At 36.0% G+C, this 14,006-nt stretch overlaps 1 protein-coding gene across 1 annotated transcript; it reads right to left on the bottom strand.

Moving 5' to 3' along the window:
• Window positions 1-8,308: 8,308 nt before the first annotated feature.
• On the bottom strand, window positions 8,309-13,410 carry LOC139855254 (uncharacterized). Its single transcript, XM_071844491.1, has 15 exons — window positions 13,399-13,410; window positions 12,918-13,040; window positions 12,633-12,695; window positions 12,153-12,308; window positions 11,406-11,501; window positions 11,218-11,298; window positions 11,012-11,130; window positions 10,834-10,935; window positions 10,603-10,719; window positions 10,381-10,446; window positions 10,181-10,247; window positions 10,018-10,071; window positions 9,677-9,763; window positions 8,646-8,684; window positions 8,309-8,428 (listed from the first exon to the last, which is right to left on the bottom strand). Exons 1-15 carry the CDS (start codon window positions 13,408-13,410, stop codon window positions 8,309-8,311), a joined length of 1,302 nt encoding a protein of 433 aa, XP_071700592.1.
• Between the last annotated feature and the right edge of the window lie 596 nt (window positions 13,411-14,006).

Genomic DNA, 14,006 nt, shown 5'->3' with positions numbered 1-14,006 from the left:
CATCTTGAGAAGAATCCAGTGTTTCATAGTCGAACGAAACACATCAAGATAAGGTATCATTTTATTCGACAACATATAAATGATCGCACTTTATTCTTGGAGAAAATCCTTGGTACGAAGAATCCTGCCGATATGTTTACTAAGGTGGTTACGACGGAGAAATTGAGGTTTTGCATTACCTCAATTGGTCTTCTCATGAATTGATGAGAGAAGACCCCAGCTAGAGATGTGAATGGTGTTACAAGTTTAACAAGTAGTATTGAAGACCTTTTATCGAAAGTCTACTCATCCGAAGAATGTGTTGAGCGTGCGTGTCCCAAATGGTATTTGGCGGTAATCGAAGGTGGTTTAATGTTCTTGGTTAATTCATTGATATGATTGGAGTTTTGTTCAAAGTCTCCAAGTGAGAGATTTGTTAGATTATGGAGACATTTATACAAAACGAGAAAGAAAAAAAACTGTTCCAACACTTGCACGGATTTTGCAGATTTCGGGAAGCGTGAAGCAGTCAAATGCGGCGCATCTTGACATGGATGCGGCGCATTCATAGAGCAAAATAGTCCGAGAGTTATTGATGCGGAGCATTGAGCTGATATGGCGCATCAGGGGTCAGATGCGGCGCATCACCATCTCGATGCGGCGCATCGAGTGTTGGTACATGAATCTGGAACGTGAAAAGCAAGTGATGCGGCGCATCACACATCAGATGCGGCGCATCTGGTGTCTGGCAGCAAGTTGGCAAGTTGCAACCTTTACATCCGAGCATGCTTTGGCCTCCTTTCACTTTAGGTGCAAAGTTAATCACTTTACACATAAAATTAGGGCTGTGATCATGCCATTACAAGGTGGAAAGCATGGCTAGTTGGTAAACAAGATGATTACTTGTCATGATGAAGATTCCTAGCTAGTTGTCATGGTGTTCTTGTTTTCTCCTATATATAGAACTCATTGTATGCAATTGTAACACACCAAATACAGATTCTCAGTAATAAACACTCTCTAGTTGGTCCGTGGACTAAAGCAATCACACCGATTGCATATAACCACGTTATATCTTGTGTCGTTCTTACATTTTTGCATTTATTATCTTTCGTTCATTAAGTGGGTTTGAGTGATCTTGATAGAATCACTACTCGGCTAGTAGTCTTGTAGAATTAATAGTGTTGTTTGGGTCCTAATATCCTAACAGTTCCCTAGCTTGCACTCGTTTCCGGATGTTCTTCTTGCTTATATCTTAGAAGGATTAAGTACTTAAAACTATCCAAAGACCATAGTAAGTTTTAGCTGATAAGTACTTCAAGATATGTAATACCAAACATCCAAAGACCAATGTTTATTACTTCCTCCGTCCCAATTTTATTGCCTACTATTCCATTTTGGGATGTACCAAATTAATTTTTCATTTCCATAAAAGGATAAGAATAAAGTGATAAAAATCTATTGTACCCCTACTTTATTCATGTATGTAGAACAAAAAGATAGGTAAAAAGTAAGGGTTAAAACTGGAAAGTTAACAAAAAAGACATATAACAGTCATTTTTGTCTTAAATGTTGTGTTTTTTGTATGGAAGACAATAGATTTGAAAGGGAAGGCGTATATTTTTATCTACTTTAGTATGAACTTGTGTTTTTCTAGGGTAATGTGATGACAGGTACAAATATGGGAATGATTGCTACTGGATATATTTGTGATCGTCTATGGTCTCTGTTCAAATGGTAGTACCACTGGATATGTCAGCCAATCGTAAAAAGAGCAGACACTATCTCTAAATGATGCTCATTTACTTGAGGTTTACACATTCGTACCATACTATATCATGTGAATTAATTATGGTTTTGTGTGTTAGTGTTTTATATGCTAACTATTTGAATATTGGTAACTAATGCTTTCATTTTCTTATTCAACTAAGTATGAAACAATGTTGGAACAGCTTGTAATCAAAACAATGTTAGTTGATAAAGTTGCAATATTAATATGTATAACCTCATTCTTGTACGTCAGTTGAACCCCGTTATCAAGAGTCTTTTAAAAGATCTAGTGGATGGATTACGAGTTTTCCCATTTCGTCGCCACCAGATTCTTCCACAACTAAATTTGGCAAGGTTTTTTTTTATTCCTTTTAATTATTTAATTATAAAATTGTCCGGCCGAGTTCAATTCTCCCCGAATTCCGTTTTTTGCAACCTTGAATGTGGGTTTTATGCTTAGACTTAGACGTAGGTGGGAGGATGAACTGAAGGTAGACATGAAGGACTTCACCTGACCGGACTGAGGAGACTTCTGATAAGATTTGTGGAGGATCACAGTTGGGATAAAATATGTGCAAGATGTGTTACGTAGTACAATTTTTTTATCCATCTTTATGTACTAAAATTTTACTTTTAAATTACTAGGGTTGAAAATCTACTTCGATATTATACAGATTATATACATTGGAAGGCTGCTTAAATTCTTCAATTTGTTTTTGTAGGTCACCTGCATGTATCACTTATCGAAATGTAAAAAACACAAAGACACGTATATTTTAATTATCATTATTGTTATTTTTTTTTTGTTTTTTTTTTTTTTTATAATAGATAAGTATTTGCATTCTTTTACAGTTTTAAAATGAGTTTTTAATTGAATTTAATATGTGTTGGGTTTTTTATTTGGTTTCCAATTATGTAGTTAGCCCAAGCCCAACAAATTAAGCCCAATTGATTGTTTGACTTGGTCAACCATCAAGGGGCATCTTTAATTTGAAGTTGTGCAGCTGTATTCACAAAAAAGAGTGCAGAGAGAGAGATCAAGAAATTGTGTGAAACCCCAATTCCCGTCTACAGTGACAGCAGGCCAGAAAACCTTCGATCCCCGGAGATCCGACCGTTGAATCTTCTTCATTTTTGGGCTGTGTCTTCCTGACATCAGTGCCAACATTTTCAACCGTTGAATTCGTCTCAAGTGGTCTGTAGCTCGAGTTACAGCAGGTCGAACAGTAGCAGAATTTTGGGTGATGAAATTCTTCTTTTGTCTTTAATTGTTTCATATACTTGTTGATTATTGTTGTTCAAGAGTATGATGATGTTGTATACCTCTAGTTGATCTAGAGAAGGATTGTTGTATTGCTCTCTTTGTTGATGATAGTGGAATTTAAGTGGCTTACGAGTCCCGTGGTTTTTACTCTCGATTTTGAGGGGTTTTCCACGTAAAAAGTCTCGTGTTTTAGTGTGTGCTTGATTATTGTTTAGCTACTGATTTGGAACAGATTTGGGGACTGATTTGGGTTGGTTTTGATATAGCTTGTTTGTTAGTTTCCTCACGGGTTCATACGGGTCGGGAAATGCTTGTCAAACGGGTTTGTTTCCGCTTTGTAGATTGCCCGTTGTGACCATTTTTCCATCAAATTGGTATCTAGAGCTTAAGGTTTTTTTATTGACTTGTGTGAAAGATGGAAGCTAATACAAGTAAAATGATTAGTTTAAATGGTTCAAATTATCATGTTTGAAAAGGCAAGATGGAGGATCTTCTTTATGTGAAAGATTATTATTTGCCTGTTTTTACTGAGGATAAACCTGAGGAAAAATCTGATGCTCAATGGAAAATTTTGCATAGACAAGTATGTGGGTATATTCGGCAGTGGGTTGATGATAATGTTGTGAATCATATTACTGGGGAGACTGATGCTAAAGCCTTATGAAAAAAGCTTGAGCAGTTATATGAACGAAAGACTGGGAATAACAAGTTGTTCTTAATTAAGCAGATGATGGCTTTGAAGTATCATGATGGGACTCCTATTACAGATCACCTAAATGCATATCAGGGTATTATAAATCAGCTTGCAGGTATGGGTATCAATTTTGAGGATGAGATTCAAGGTCTCTGGTTACTTGGTACATTACCAGACTCTTGGGAGACTTTTAGGACATCTTTGTCCAACTCTGCACCGAATGGTACTATCACCATGGAATTGGCTAAGGGTAGTATATTGAATGAAGAGATGAGAAGAAAGTCACAAGGTTCCTCTTCACAGTCAGATATCTTGGTCACAGAAACGCGGGGGAGAAGTCATAGTAGAGGTCAGGGTAAAAGAGGCAATCATCGTAGCAGCTCACGCAAAGGCAAATTTGCTAACGTTGAGTGTTATAATTGTCATGAAAAGGGGCACACAAAGTGGTATTGTCCAAAGTTGAAGAATGAGAAGAAAAAGGCATATGACAAGAATAAACAAAAGAAAAGTGATGGTGGTGATGATGATAAGGTTGAAGTTAACGCTATCACAGATGAGTTCTTTGTTTGTATTGATTATGATATGATCAATCTTACTCATGATGACACGAGTTGGATTGTTGATAGTGGTGCTACATGTCATGTTGCAATTTGTAGAGATCACTTCTCATCTTACACTCCAGGTGACTATGGATTTGCTAGGATGGGTAATGCCGGGTTATCAAAGATCGTTGGTATTGGAGATGTTTGTTTGAAATTTGACACGGGAATGGAGTTAGTTTTGCATAATGTAAAACATGTTCCGGATATGAGACTTAATGTTATTTCAACAGGCATTCTTGATGATGATGGTTATTATAACGGTTTTGGTAATGGTATTTGGAAACTAACTCTTGGTTCTATGATAGTGGGAAGAGGCAAGAAAGACTCAAGATTATACATCACGCGTCCGAAGATCATCCAGAACATTGTTAACGCAGTGGACAATGTTGATTCTACTGAGTTGTGGCATAAAAAACTTGGCCACATGAGTGAAAAGGGGATGTCTATCTTGTTCAAGAAGAATGTGTTGTCGGGTGTTAGTGGTATTGATTTGAGTAAGTGTTCTCACTGTTTGGCAGGGAAACAGACCAGAGTTGCGTTTAAGAGTCATTCTCCTTTTCGAATGGAGAACATACTTGATCTAGTTCATTCGGATGTTTGTGGGCCTATGAAGACTAGGACACTTGGTGGATGTTCCTACTTTGTTACATTCATCGATGATCATTCCAGGAAGGTGTGGGTTTATACCTTAAAGTCAAAGGATCAAGTATTTGAAAAGTTTAAGGAATTTCATACACTAGTTGAAAGGCAAACGGGGAAGAAACTCAAGTGTATTCGGACTGATAATGGCGGTGAATACATTGGCAGATTTGATGCTTATTGTAAGGAGAATGGTATTCGGCATCAAAAGACTCCACCAAAGACACCTCAGTTGAATGGCTTAGCAGAGAGGATGAACAGAACTTTGGTTGAGAGAGTTAGATGTTTGCTTTCACATGCAGGGTTGTCCGATTCCTTTTGGGGTGAGGCTTTAAATACGGCAGTTCATATTATTAATCTAACCACTTGTGTTCCTTTGCATTTTGATGTTCCTAACAGGGTTTGGAGCGGCAAAGATGTTTCTTACCGTCATTTACGAGTTTTTGGATGTAAAGCTTTTGTTCATGTTCCCAAAGATGAGAGGTCAAAGCTTGATATGAAGACTAAGCCATGTGTATTCCTCGGCTATGGTGAAGATGATTTTGGGTACATGTTATATGATCCAGTTCAGAAGAAACTCGTACGAAGCCGAGATGTTGTATTTACAGAAGATCAGATGTTAAAAGATGTTGATAAGACAGATTCAGTTCCTCAACCTAGTGCTGATCTTGTTGATTTGGATCCAGTTACTCCACAACATGTTGGAGATGATGTTCATAATGATGAACATGGTACTGATGATGATTATGCTCCGGAGCAGGTAGAGATTCTAGTACCAGATGTGCCCCCATTTGTCCCACTTAGGCGGTCTACCCGAGACCGTCATCCTTCTGTTAGATATTCTGCTGATGAGTATGTATTAGTTACTGATGGGGGAGAGCCAGAATGTTATTCAGAAGCAATGAAAGATGAGCATAAGAAAGAGTGGGGTGAAGCTATGCAAGATGAGATGAATTCTTTGTATGAGAACAATACTTATGACCTGGTGAAGTTACCTAAAGGCAAAAGAGCTTTAAGAAACAAATGGGTATTCAAAGTGAAGACAGATGAGCTTACTTCACAACCAAGGTACAAAGCTAGGTTAGTCGTTAAAGGATTCAGCCAGAAAAAGGGTATTGATTTTGATGAGATTTTCTCTCCGGTCGTGAAGATGGGATCTATTCGAGTGGTTCTTGGGTTAGCTGCTAGTCTTGATCTTGAGGTTGAACAGATGGATGTCAAGACTGCTTTTCTTCACGGTGATTTGGATAAGGAAATCTACATGATGCAACCTGAAGGTTTTCGGGTTAAAGGTAAAGAAAATTATGTTTGTAGACTTCAGAAAAGTCTATATGGGTTGAAGCAAGCACCGAGACAGTGGTATAAGAAGTTTGAGTCGGTTATAGGAAAGCAAGGCTACCGAAAGACAACTTCAGATCATTGTGTTTTCTTTCAGAGGTTTGGTGATGATGATTTCATTATATTGTTGTTATACGTTGATGATATGTTGATTGTTGGTAAAAATATGAAAAGAATTGCGCAGTTGAAGCGAGAATTGAGCAAGTCTTTTGCTATGAAAGACTTAGGACCAGCAAAACAGATTCTTGGCATTCGGATTTTTAGAGATAGAGGTGCTAAGACGTTACATATATCACAAGAGCAATACATTGAAAAGGTGCTAAGTAGATTCAACATGAAGAATGCTAAAGTGGTTAGTTCCCCTCTTACAAACAACTTTAAGCTAACAGAAAGAGATTGTCCTACTTCAAAGGAGGATGTTGAGGAGATGGATATAGTTCCATATGCGTCAGCAGTTGGTAGCTTGATGTATGCTATGGTGTGTACTAGGCCAGATATAGCTCATGCGGTAAGTGTTGTTAGTCGGTTTATGTCAAATCCGGGTAAGAAGCATTGGGAAGCGGTTAAATGGATTATGAGATACTTACGAGGTACTTCAAAGTTAGGTATCACATTCGAAAATGGAGAGCCGGTGCTTGTTGGTTATACAGACTCAGATATGGCAGGAAACAAAGATAACATGAAATCCACTTCTGGATATTTGATGACTTTCGCAGGGGGAGCAGTTTCATGGCAATCAAGGTTACAAAAGTGTGTTGCATTGTCTACAACCGAGGCTGAGTATATGGCAGCAACAGAAGCGTGCAAAGAACTATTGTGGATGAAAAGGTTTCTACAAGATCTTGGGTTTAAGCAATCACGATATGTGGTTCTTTGTGATAATGAGAGTGCGATTCATTTGGCTAGAAATTCTATGTATCATAAGCGGACAAAACATATAGATGTGCGGTATCATTGGATTAGAGAACGTCTTGAAGATGGTTCGTTTGAACTTGATAAAGTTCATACCGATGATAATGGTTCCGACATGTTCACAAAGGCTTTAGCAAGTGAGAAGCTTAAGGTATGTTGCTCGATCGCCGGGATGGCGATCCCTTCCTCATAATTGGAAAGGGGGAGATTTGTTGGGTTTTTTATTTGGTTTCCAATTATGTGGTTAGCCCAAGCCCAACAAATTAAGCCCAATTGATTGTTTGACTTGGTCAACCATCAAGGGGCATCTTTAATTTGAAGTTGTGCAGCTGTATTCACAAAAAAGAGTGCAGAGAGATAGATCAAGAAATTGTGTGAAACCCCAATTCCCGTCTACAGTGACAGCAGGCCAGAAAACCTTCGATCCCTGGAGATCCGACCGTTGAATCTTCTTCATTTTTGGGCTGTGTCTTCCTGACATCAGTGCCAACATTTTCAACCGTTGAATTCGTCTCAAGTGGTCTGTAGCTCGAGTTACAGCAGGTCGAACAGTAGCAGAATTTTGGGTGATGAAATTCTTCTTTTGTCTTTAATTGTTTCATATACTTGTTGATTATTGTTGTTCAAGAGTATGATGATGTTGTATACCTCTAGTTGATCTAGAGAAGGATTGTTGTATTGCTCTCTTTGTTGATGATAGTGGAATTTAAGTGGCTTACGAGTCCCGTGGTTTTTACTCTCGATTTTGAGGGGTTTTCCACGTAAAAAGTCTCGTGTTTTAGTGTGTGCTTGATTATTGTTTAGCTACTGATTTGGAACAGATTTGGGTTGGTTTTGATATAGCTTGTTTGTTAGTTTTCTCACGGGTTCATACGGGTCGGGAAATGCTTGTCAAACGGGTTTGTTTCCGCTTTGTAGATTGCCCGTTGTGACCATTTTCCCATCAATATGTGTGTAACAAATATAAATTTGGGTAACCTACATAGTCATTTCTATAGAAAATGTAAATTGGTTATAGTTTTGGCCCTCATATATATTTGACAGAAACATATTTGCTGTAAAACACTCTAGAGTGTCTTCACAATAAAAAAGATGGTGAATAAATGAATGTTAGATGATGCTATAGTTCCAAGAATCTGGATAAGGATCAATCCAAGATTCATCCTCCTTAGCAGCGTCCTGCCATCTCCTTTTGAATATCTTGTATTCATGATGCGAATGTCTTCTCACCTAAAAAATTTAACAACTAACTTTTAGGTTGGGGTAATTTTGCATAAGGTTTGAAACGCCTACAAGACATGACTTATACCAGTACAAAATTTTCAGAAATAGAAATTCTTGATTACAGGAGGAAAAATGGAAGGGTTTGGTAAATGGTAAAAATAAGTAATTTTTGGCATAGGATATAACGGGTACGGTTGGACAAAACTAACATGAGAACACTTACTTCCAGTCTAGCATTTGGTTCTGAGGGATTATGTTCTTCCTGCAAATACATAGTAATAAACACAATTAGTTTGAGATGAAACAAACCACCAGCACTTGTGCCTGAGTGGTACCCCAAGGTTACTTGGGTTTCGAGAGGTCGCGGGTTCGAGCCTCGCGCCTCGCCGGGGTGATTACCATGCTTTTCCACAGGATACATTCCCATATGGATTGATATTTGTGTAGTGTCATTGGGAACATCCTTGAAGCATATGTGTGTGGAATATGATCACGAAGGTGGTTAATACCCTTCTGGGTGATTCCGAAATGGCCGTTCAAAAAAAAAAAAAGTTTGAGATGAAACAAGATATTTATATATAAAGAATCTTTACACAATCGTGTTTGTATTAACAGACTTGATTATAGTTGCAAGTATAACATGCATCAATTGTAAAACTCACAACATAAGAGGAGTGCGAAACACATGCCAAAACATAGATTTGCAATTTTTTTTTTTTTTTTTTTTTTTTTGGTAAGCGAGGAAACCCTCCTATAAACAAGCACATTGGCTCTCCCATAGAAGGTAAACCTCAGGTAATCAAGCCCCCGAGCGCGAGACCTTGTACCGGGTGAATTGCAAATTATACTATAAGATCCATTGATTTCCTAACGAAAGGTTTGGTGAAATAATAAAAGAAACTGTTAAAACCATAAATTGGCAAAGTACTTCCACCTCTGTTTCAATCGAATCGAATCGAATCTATTATCAACGTACTTTACATAATTTTTCAAAGGTAGGTAATGTACTTATGATTCATATTACCTAAATCGACATATTTTACAAAGTACATCACCTAGATTGGTAGTAATAAAAATGGTTAGGTACCAATATTGGAATAAAAGTATAAGTATGTTTGCAAATCTATGACTTTAACCCTACAAAAAATAGATTGTAGGCTTGTAGCAAAGCATTATTTTACAACAGATCATTATTAAAATGTGGAATATTGAAAGATAATTATAATTATTAGAACTAGAATGAACCAGACTGACCTCGTTTGGAGTCTCCCCGAAGGTTGGCATACCATAATGAACAATATATTCAGCATCCACAACCCCCACATTTTTTGTTCTATCTCCCTACCCAAAAAAAAAAAAAAAAATCTTAAATGTTATGAACGGGTCAGACGGGTGGAAAGAACTATATGTGACAATATCAACCCATTTACTTACTAATGGGTTGATTTGGGTTTGTTCAAGTGTGGTGACTGGTCAGAGGGGTGGAAAGTTTCCAAAGTTTTGATCGGGACTCAATTTGACCCTTGCCCGATCCGACCATATTACCACCTATAGAGAGAGAATAACAGAGAACAGCTTTCAGAAGAGAAAATTACCTGTGCACAATACCCAAAAAGAATATCTAGCCCCCATGCATGGTTCAAGTCACTCTGGAAAATAAAGTAAATAAAGGTATACATTATTATAAACACATTAAAGACTTCAAAATTTAAATGTAACAGTAACAATAACAGGTAAAAAAAACTTGACAATTTATACCTGGATCATATACCATATGCATCGCCAAGCAGCACGCGAAAACACTGGAGCCATCAACTCTATCCACCTGCAATGGAACATCAGATCATCGATTCTTAGTCCATTATCAAGTGTGGTCAAAATAATAATAAAATTTAACAGAAGTAACTTAAATTTACTGATGTGTAATAAACATCAGTAAAGTAGCTTTGAAATCTTACCCAGTACAAGGAGGATATTCAGTTGTCGAATCACATCCATGCTTGCTATTACTAGAATTAATCCTCCTAAAGATGTAAAAAATCATTATTATTTACAAATACATACAACTGAACTTTTATAGTTGAATACACACTGGAGTATTTTGGGTAAACTTTGCTACCTAAGAGATTTAACCCTTTTGAATTTATATATACAACAGGAGATAAAAAAAAAAAAAGAACCTGTGAAACGTTGAGTTAGTCCATCGTGCAGTAATTGTATGATGCACCTGTGACTTAGTTTTATCAAGTGCCGGTTGTGAGATCTCAAGCCCTTCATCTTTCACTATTTTTAAATATCTGGAAACATCAAACAGTTAAAATTAAAAATATAATTGCACAAAAAAAAAAAAACTGTAATATTCCAATTCATATTTGCAATAAAAAAGTTTGTAAGAGAAGAGCCTACCATACCGCTCAGGGTCAAAATCGTCAACTCCAAGATCCTCATCCCATAGAAAAATATAACTGTACTCTGTAACTATATCTGGATGTAAAAATCGCTTGGCAAACCACCTAAATTTCAACATTAAGAACACATTATTTTATTTCCCAGTATATGGGGAAATAACTTGGTTTAATATTTGATTACCATTTGGTTTGATTAACTGCAGATACATGTACCACGTGGTTGTTCCATTCTAGATCCTTCCATGCATCGACAATACCATCATAATGAAAAAGCATCACACTGAAATTACTTGACAAAAACTGCATTATAAAGACTAGATTATCATGTGCCTAAGATAAAAGTAAAAGTTAAAACAAGTTTCAAACGAAGGCAGAGAATTAAATTACCTTCCTAACCATCTTATCTACCATTTCCTTTTGTTTTATCCCAACAGCAGCAGTAAATAAGCTTGTTGTAGAATTTACTTTCTGTGGATAAACAAAGCGTTTCGTGATTGTACTGTTGTTGAACATAAGTGTTGGAAAAAACATATTTAGTTACTAATGTACAACATACGTTAATGTTCAAAACGTACCTTACGGCGTCCCCATAGAGGTTGCATTTGCAAGTCAGAAGAATTGGAAACAAGTCCTTTAGGTAATGGTTCACTTCCAGGAGGCCGACATTCATTCTTAAACAAAAAAAAAACGACTATAATAAATGATAAGAATAAGAATAAGAACAGACGTAAAACACTATATATAATAAGTACCAACTCATTAATTGAACATCAGGACAATAAATATAAAATAATAACTTCATCAGAGACATTTGCTGCCTATTGCAATTAAGGTTGAAAAGGGCGCGAGACGGACAAGACCTTGAAAGGTCAATATGGACGTTGACCAACATTGATTTTAAATGTAAATATATTAAACATAACTATTAAAACATAAATATATTAAACATAAGTATTAAAAACTACGTGATTTACAAATAAGATGATGTGGTGTTAGTTTAAATAATATATAGGCTTTTCATAACTTTTTCTATAATTATATAGTGTATTTATTAATTTTTCTTTAAGCGTGCCTATGTAAATCGATGTTTTTTCCAGCTACTTTTTAAACGGGCTTGGGATTTTCGTTTACACTAGAGCAAAGCCAGACAAAAAGTCAACTTTTTACCAACGTTGACTGACTTTGAACCGAATTTTCCCTGACTTTTAAGCGTTGACCGACTAATTAGACGTTTTTGGGAGAACCGCCGCCACCGCTGTTTTCAACCATGGTTGCAATGATAATTTTAATACAATAACTTTTTGGAGGGATGGAATAGAGACCTGAGCTAAGTATTGTTGGTCCGCTAGCTGTGGTTGCAGTTCCGGTGATGGATCTGGCGGCAAATGTGGTTGGGATTGCAGATGAGGTCGGATAGCTGGCGCCGGTTGAGGTGGTGGTTCTGGTTGTAGAGGTGGAGATGGCTGCGGTTGCAACTTCTGGACCCGAAAGGAAAGTTCTCAGTATGAGTAATAGATTTATATAACACTATATCTACTAATCAAATGAGTGTGTTTTCGACTTTAAGTACTTATCTGATTGAATCTCATTACTTCTATCCAATGTATTTATACAAAAGGTTTAGAATGTTAAGCGACAACAAATGAAATCACACTTTAAAAGTATTTCTTCATTGTGAGTTTGTGACTTGTTGTAATACACAGTTTGAAATCAATAAAAAAAACATATTTCCATCTTTTTTATTAAACAAAATGATTTACAAATTGTTGAGTGATGGATAAAGACATGAAGGGAAAACAAACCTCACTTGTTATTTTTGAATATCCAGAGCCTCGAATAACATCTATGCCCCATCTTAAAGATTTCTGAATGGAAAACATCCAATTTTGTTAAGATACGCAACCAATCTAACAATCATATTTAAAAAATAAAAAATGAAGAAGAATTTCAAGATCATAATTAAATATCAACAACGCTATCTTATCCTAGGTAACTAATCCGTATGTAGTTCTTTTTTTTTTTTTTTTTTTTTTTTTTGTAAGCAGTAAAATAGATATGAGATGACATAAAATTTAATAAGTACGTACCTCTGTTTGATCTTTACCAACAAATATAGTGCCTATGAATAATGCTAGGCATAGTAGAAAAGCAGCGGGTAGAAAGAAGCCATAATACGCTCCTCTACTTCTTGGATTTTTCAGCCATGAGATCTAATAAAAAAGAAAAAAAAGTAAACCAATTTTAAAGTTTGTTAAAAGAGTATGCGCATCAAGCATTTAAAACATCAACCTCGACGCAACATGTGAATTTGTATTAATCCAAAAAGAAGAAAAAAATACATAAGCTGTCAGTGTAATATGAGTGTATATGTGCAATACTAAGTGTTTTTCGAACATAATTTACAACCATTGTCGTGCATTATAAGTGTCCTGCAGTGTACCGAAATCATATAATAGTTTTAAGGTCCACATTGAACTTTTAAGTAAACAATTATCAAACTCTACCAAACTAATAGAATATGGACTACCTTTCTATGTTTCTTATGATAAATTGACATTTAAGAATTACCCTTCCACGCATAATACAGTTTACAATTCGGTGTTCGAGATCAAAACCTATCTCTTCGTAGAGAAAATGTCTTATTTGGTCTTTCCTAAAATAATTTTCTACCAACATTGGATTTCAAGTTTCTCAAAAAACTTTACAAAATTTGCATTAATTGTATAATATAACAATCATTCATATTTATCCTTAGAAGTGTAAATGTTTCTCGATTTTTCATAAAACTGTATGAAATCATAAAGAATAAGCTAACATTTTTCCAATGAAATCCATAATCCAAAAACTTCTCACGTATCTATCTAGCGATAGAGATTGTTCTTACAAATCTTGAAGACATTCTCTTTCTCAAAATAATCGGTTTCATGTAAAGTTATGCTAGAAATATGGATGTAATGATCAAATAATAATTCAAACATGAGACACCCTACGTAGAGAAGAAGGATCAAATATTATAAAAATTGATTAAAAAATATACAAAACCCATTATTCTGAATATTCAATCTAGGGCAAATAAAAGATGAAGGATCTGCCTATTTCAAAGGAAAACAAATGAAGGGTTCTCATAATCTGGGTTTGGTTATATTTATTTACTCATCTATCGATTTCATTAGTTA

Source organism: Rutidosis leptorrhynchoides, chromosome 6, assembly GCF_046630445.1.
Source record: "Rutidosis leptorrhynchoides isolate AG116_Rl617_1_P2 chromosome 6, CSIRO_AGI_Rlap_v1, whole genome shotgun sequence".
Lineage (NCBI taxonomy): Eukaryota > Viridiplantae > Streptophyta > Magnoliopsida > Asterales > Asteraceae > Rutidosis > Rutidosis leptorrhynchoides.
The sequence above is the reverse complement of the archived record's forward strand: the minus strand, read 5'-3'. Positions and strand labels throughout refer to the sequence as shown.

What these genes read in the sequence shown, in the direction of transcription:
- LOC139855254 (XM_071844491.1), bottom strand. An exon ending in TAGATAAGATGGTTAGGAAG is followed by an intron (nt 11,131 to 11,217) that starts GTAATTTAATTC and finishes TTTATAATGCAG; the next exon opens with TTTTTGTCAAGTAATTTCAG. An exon ending in ACTAACTCAACGTTTCACAG is followed by an intron (nt 10,447 to 10,602) that starts GTTCTTTTTTTT and finishes TTACATCTTTAG; the next exon opens with GAGGATTAATTCTAGTAATA.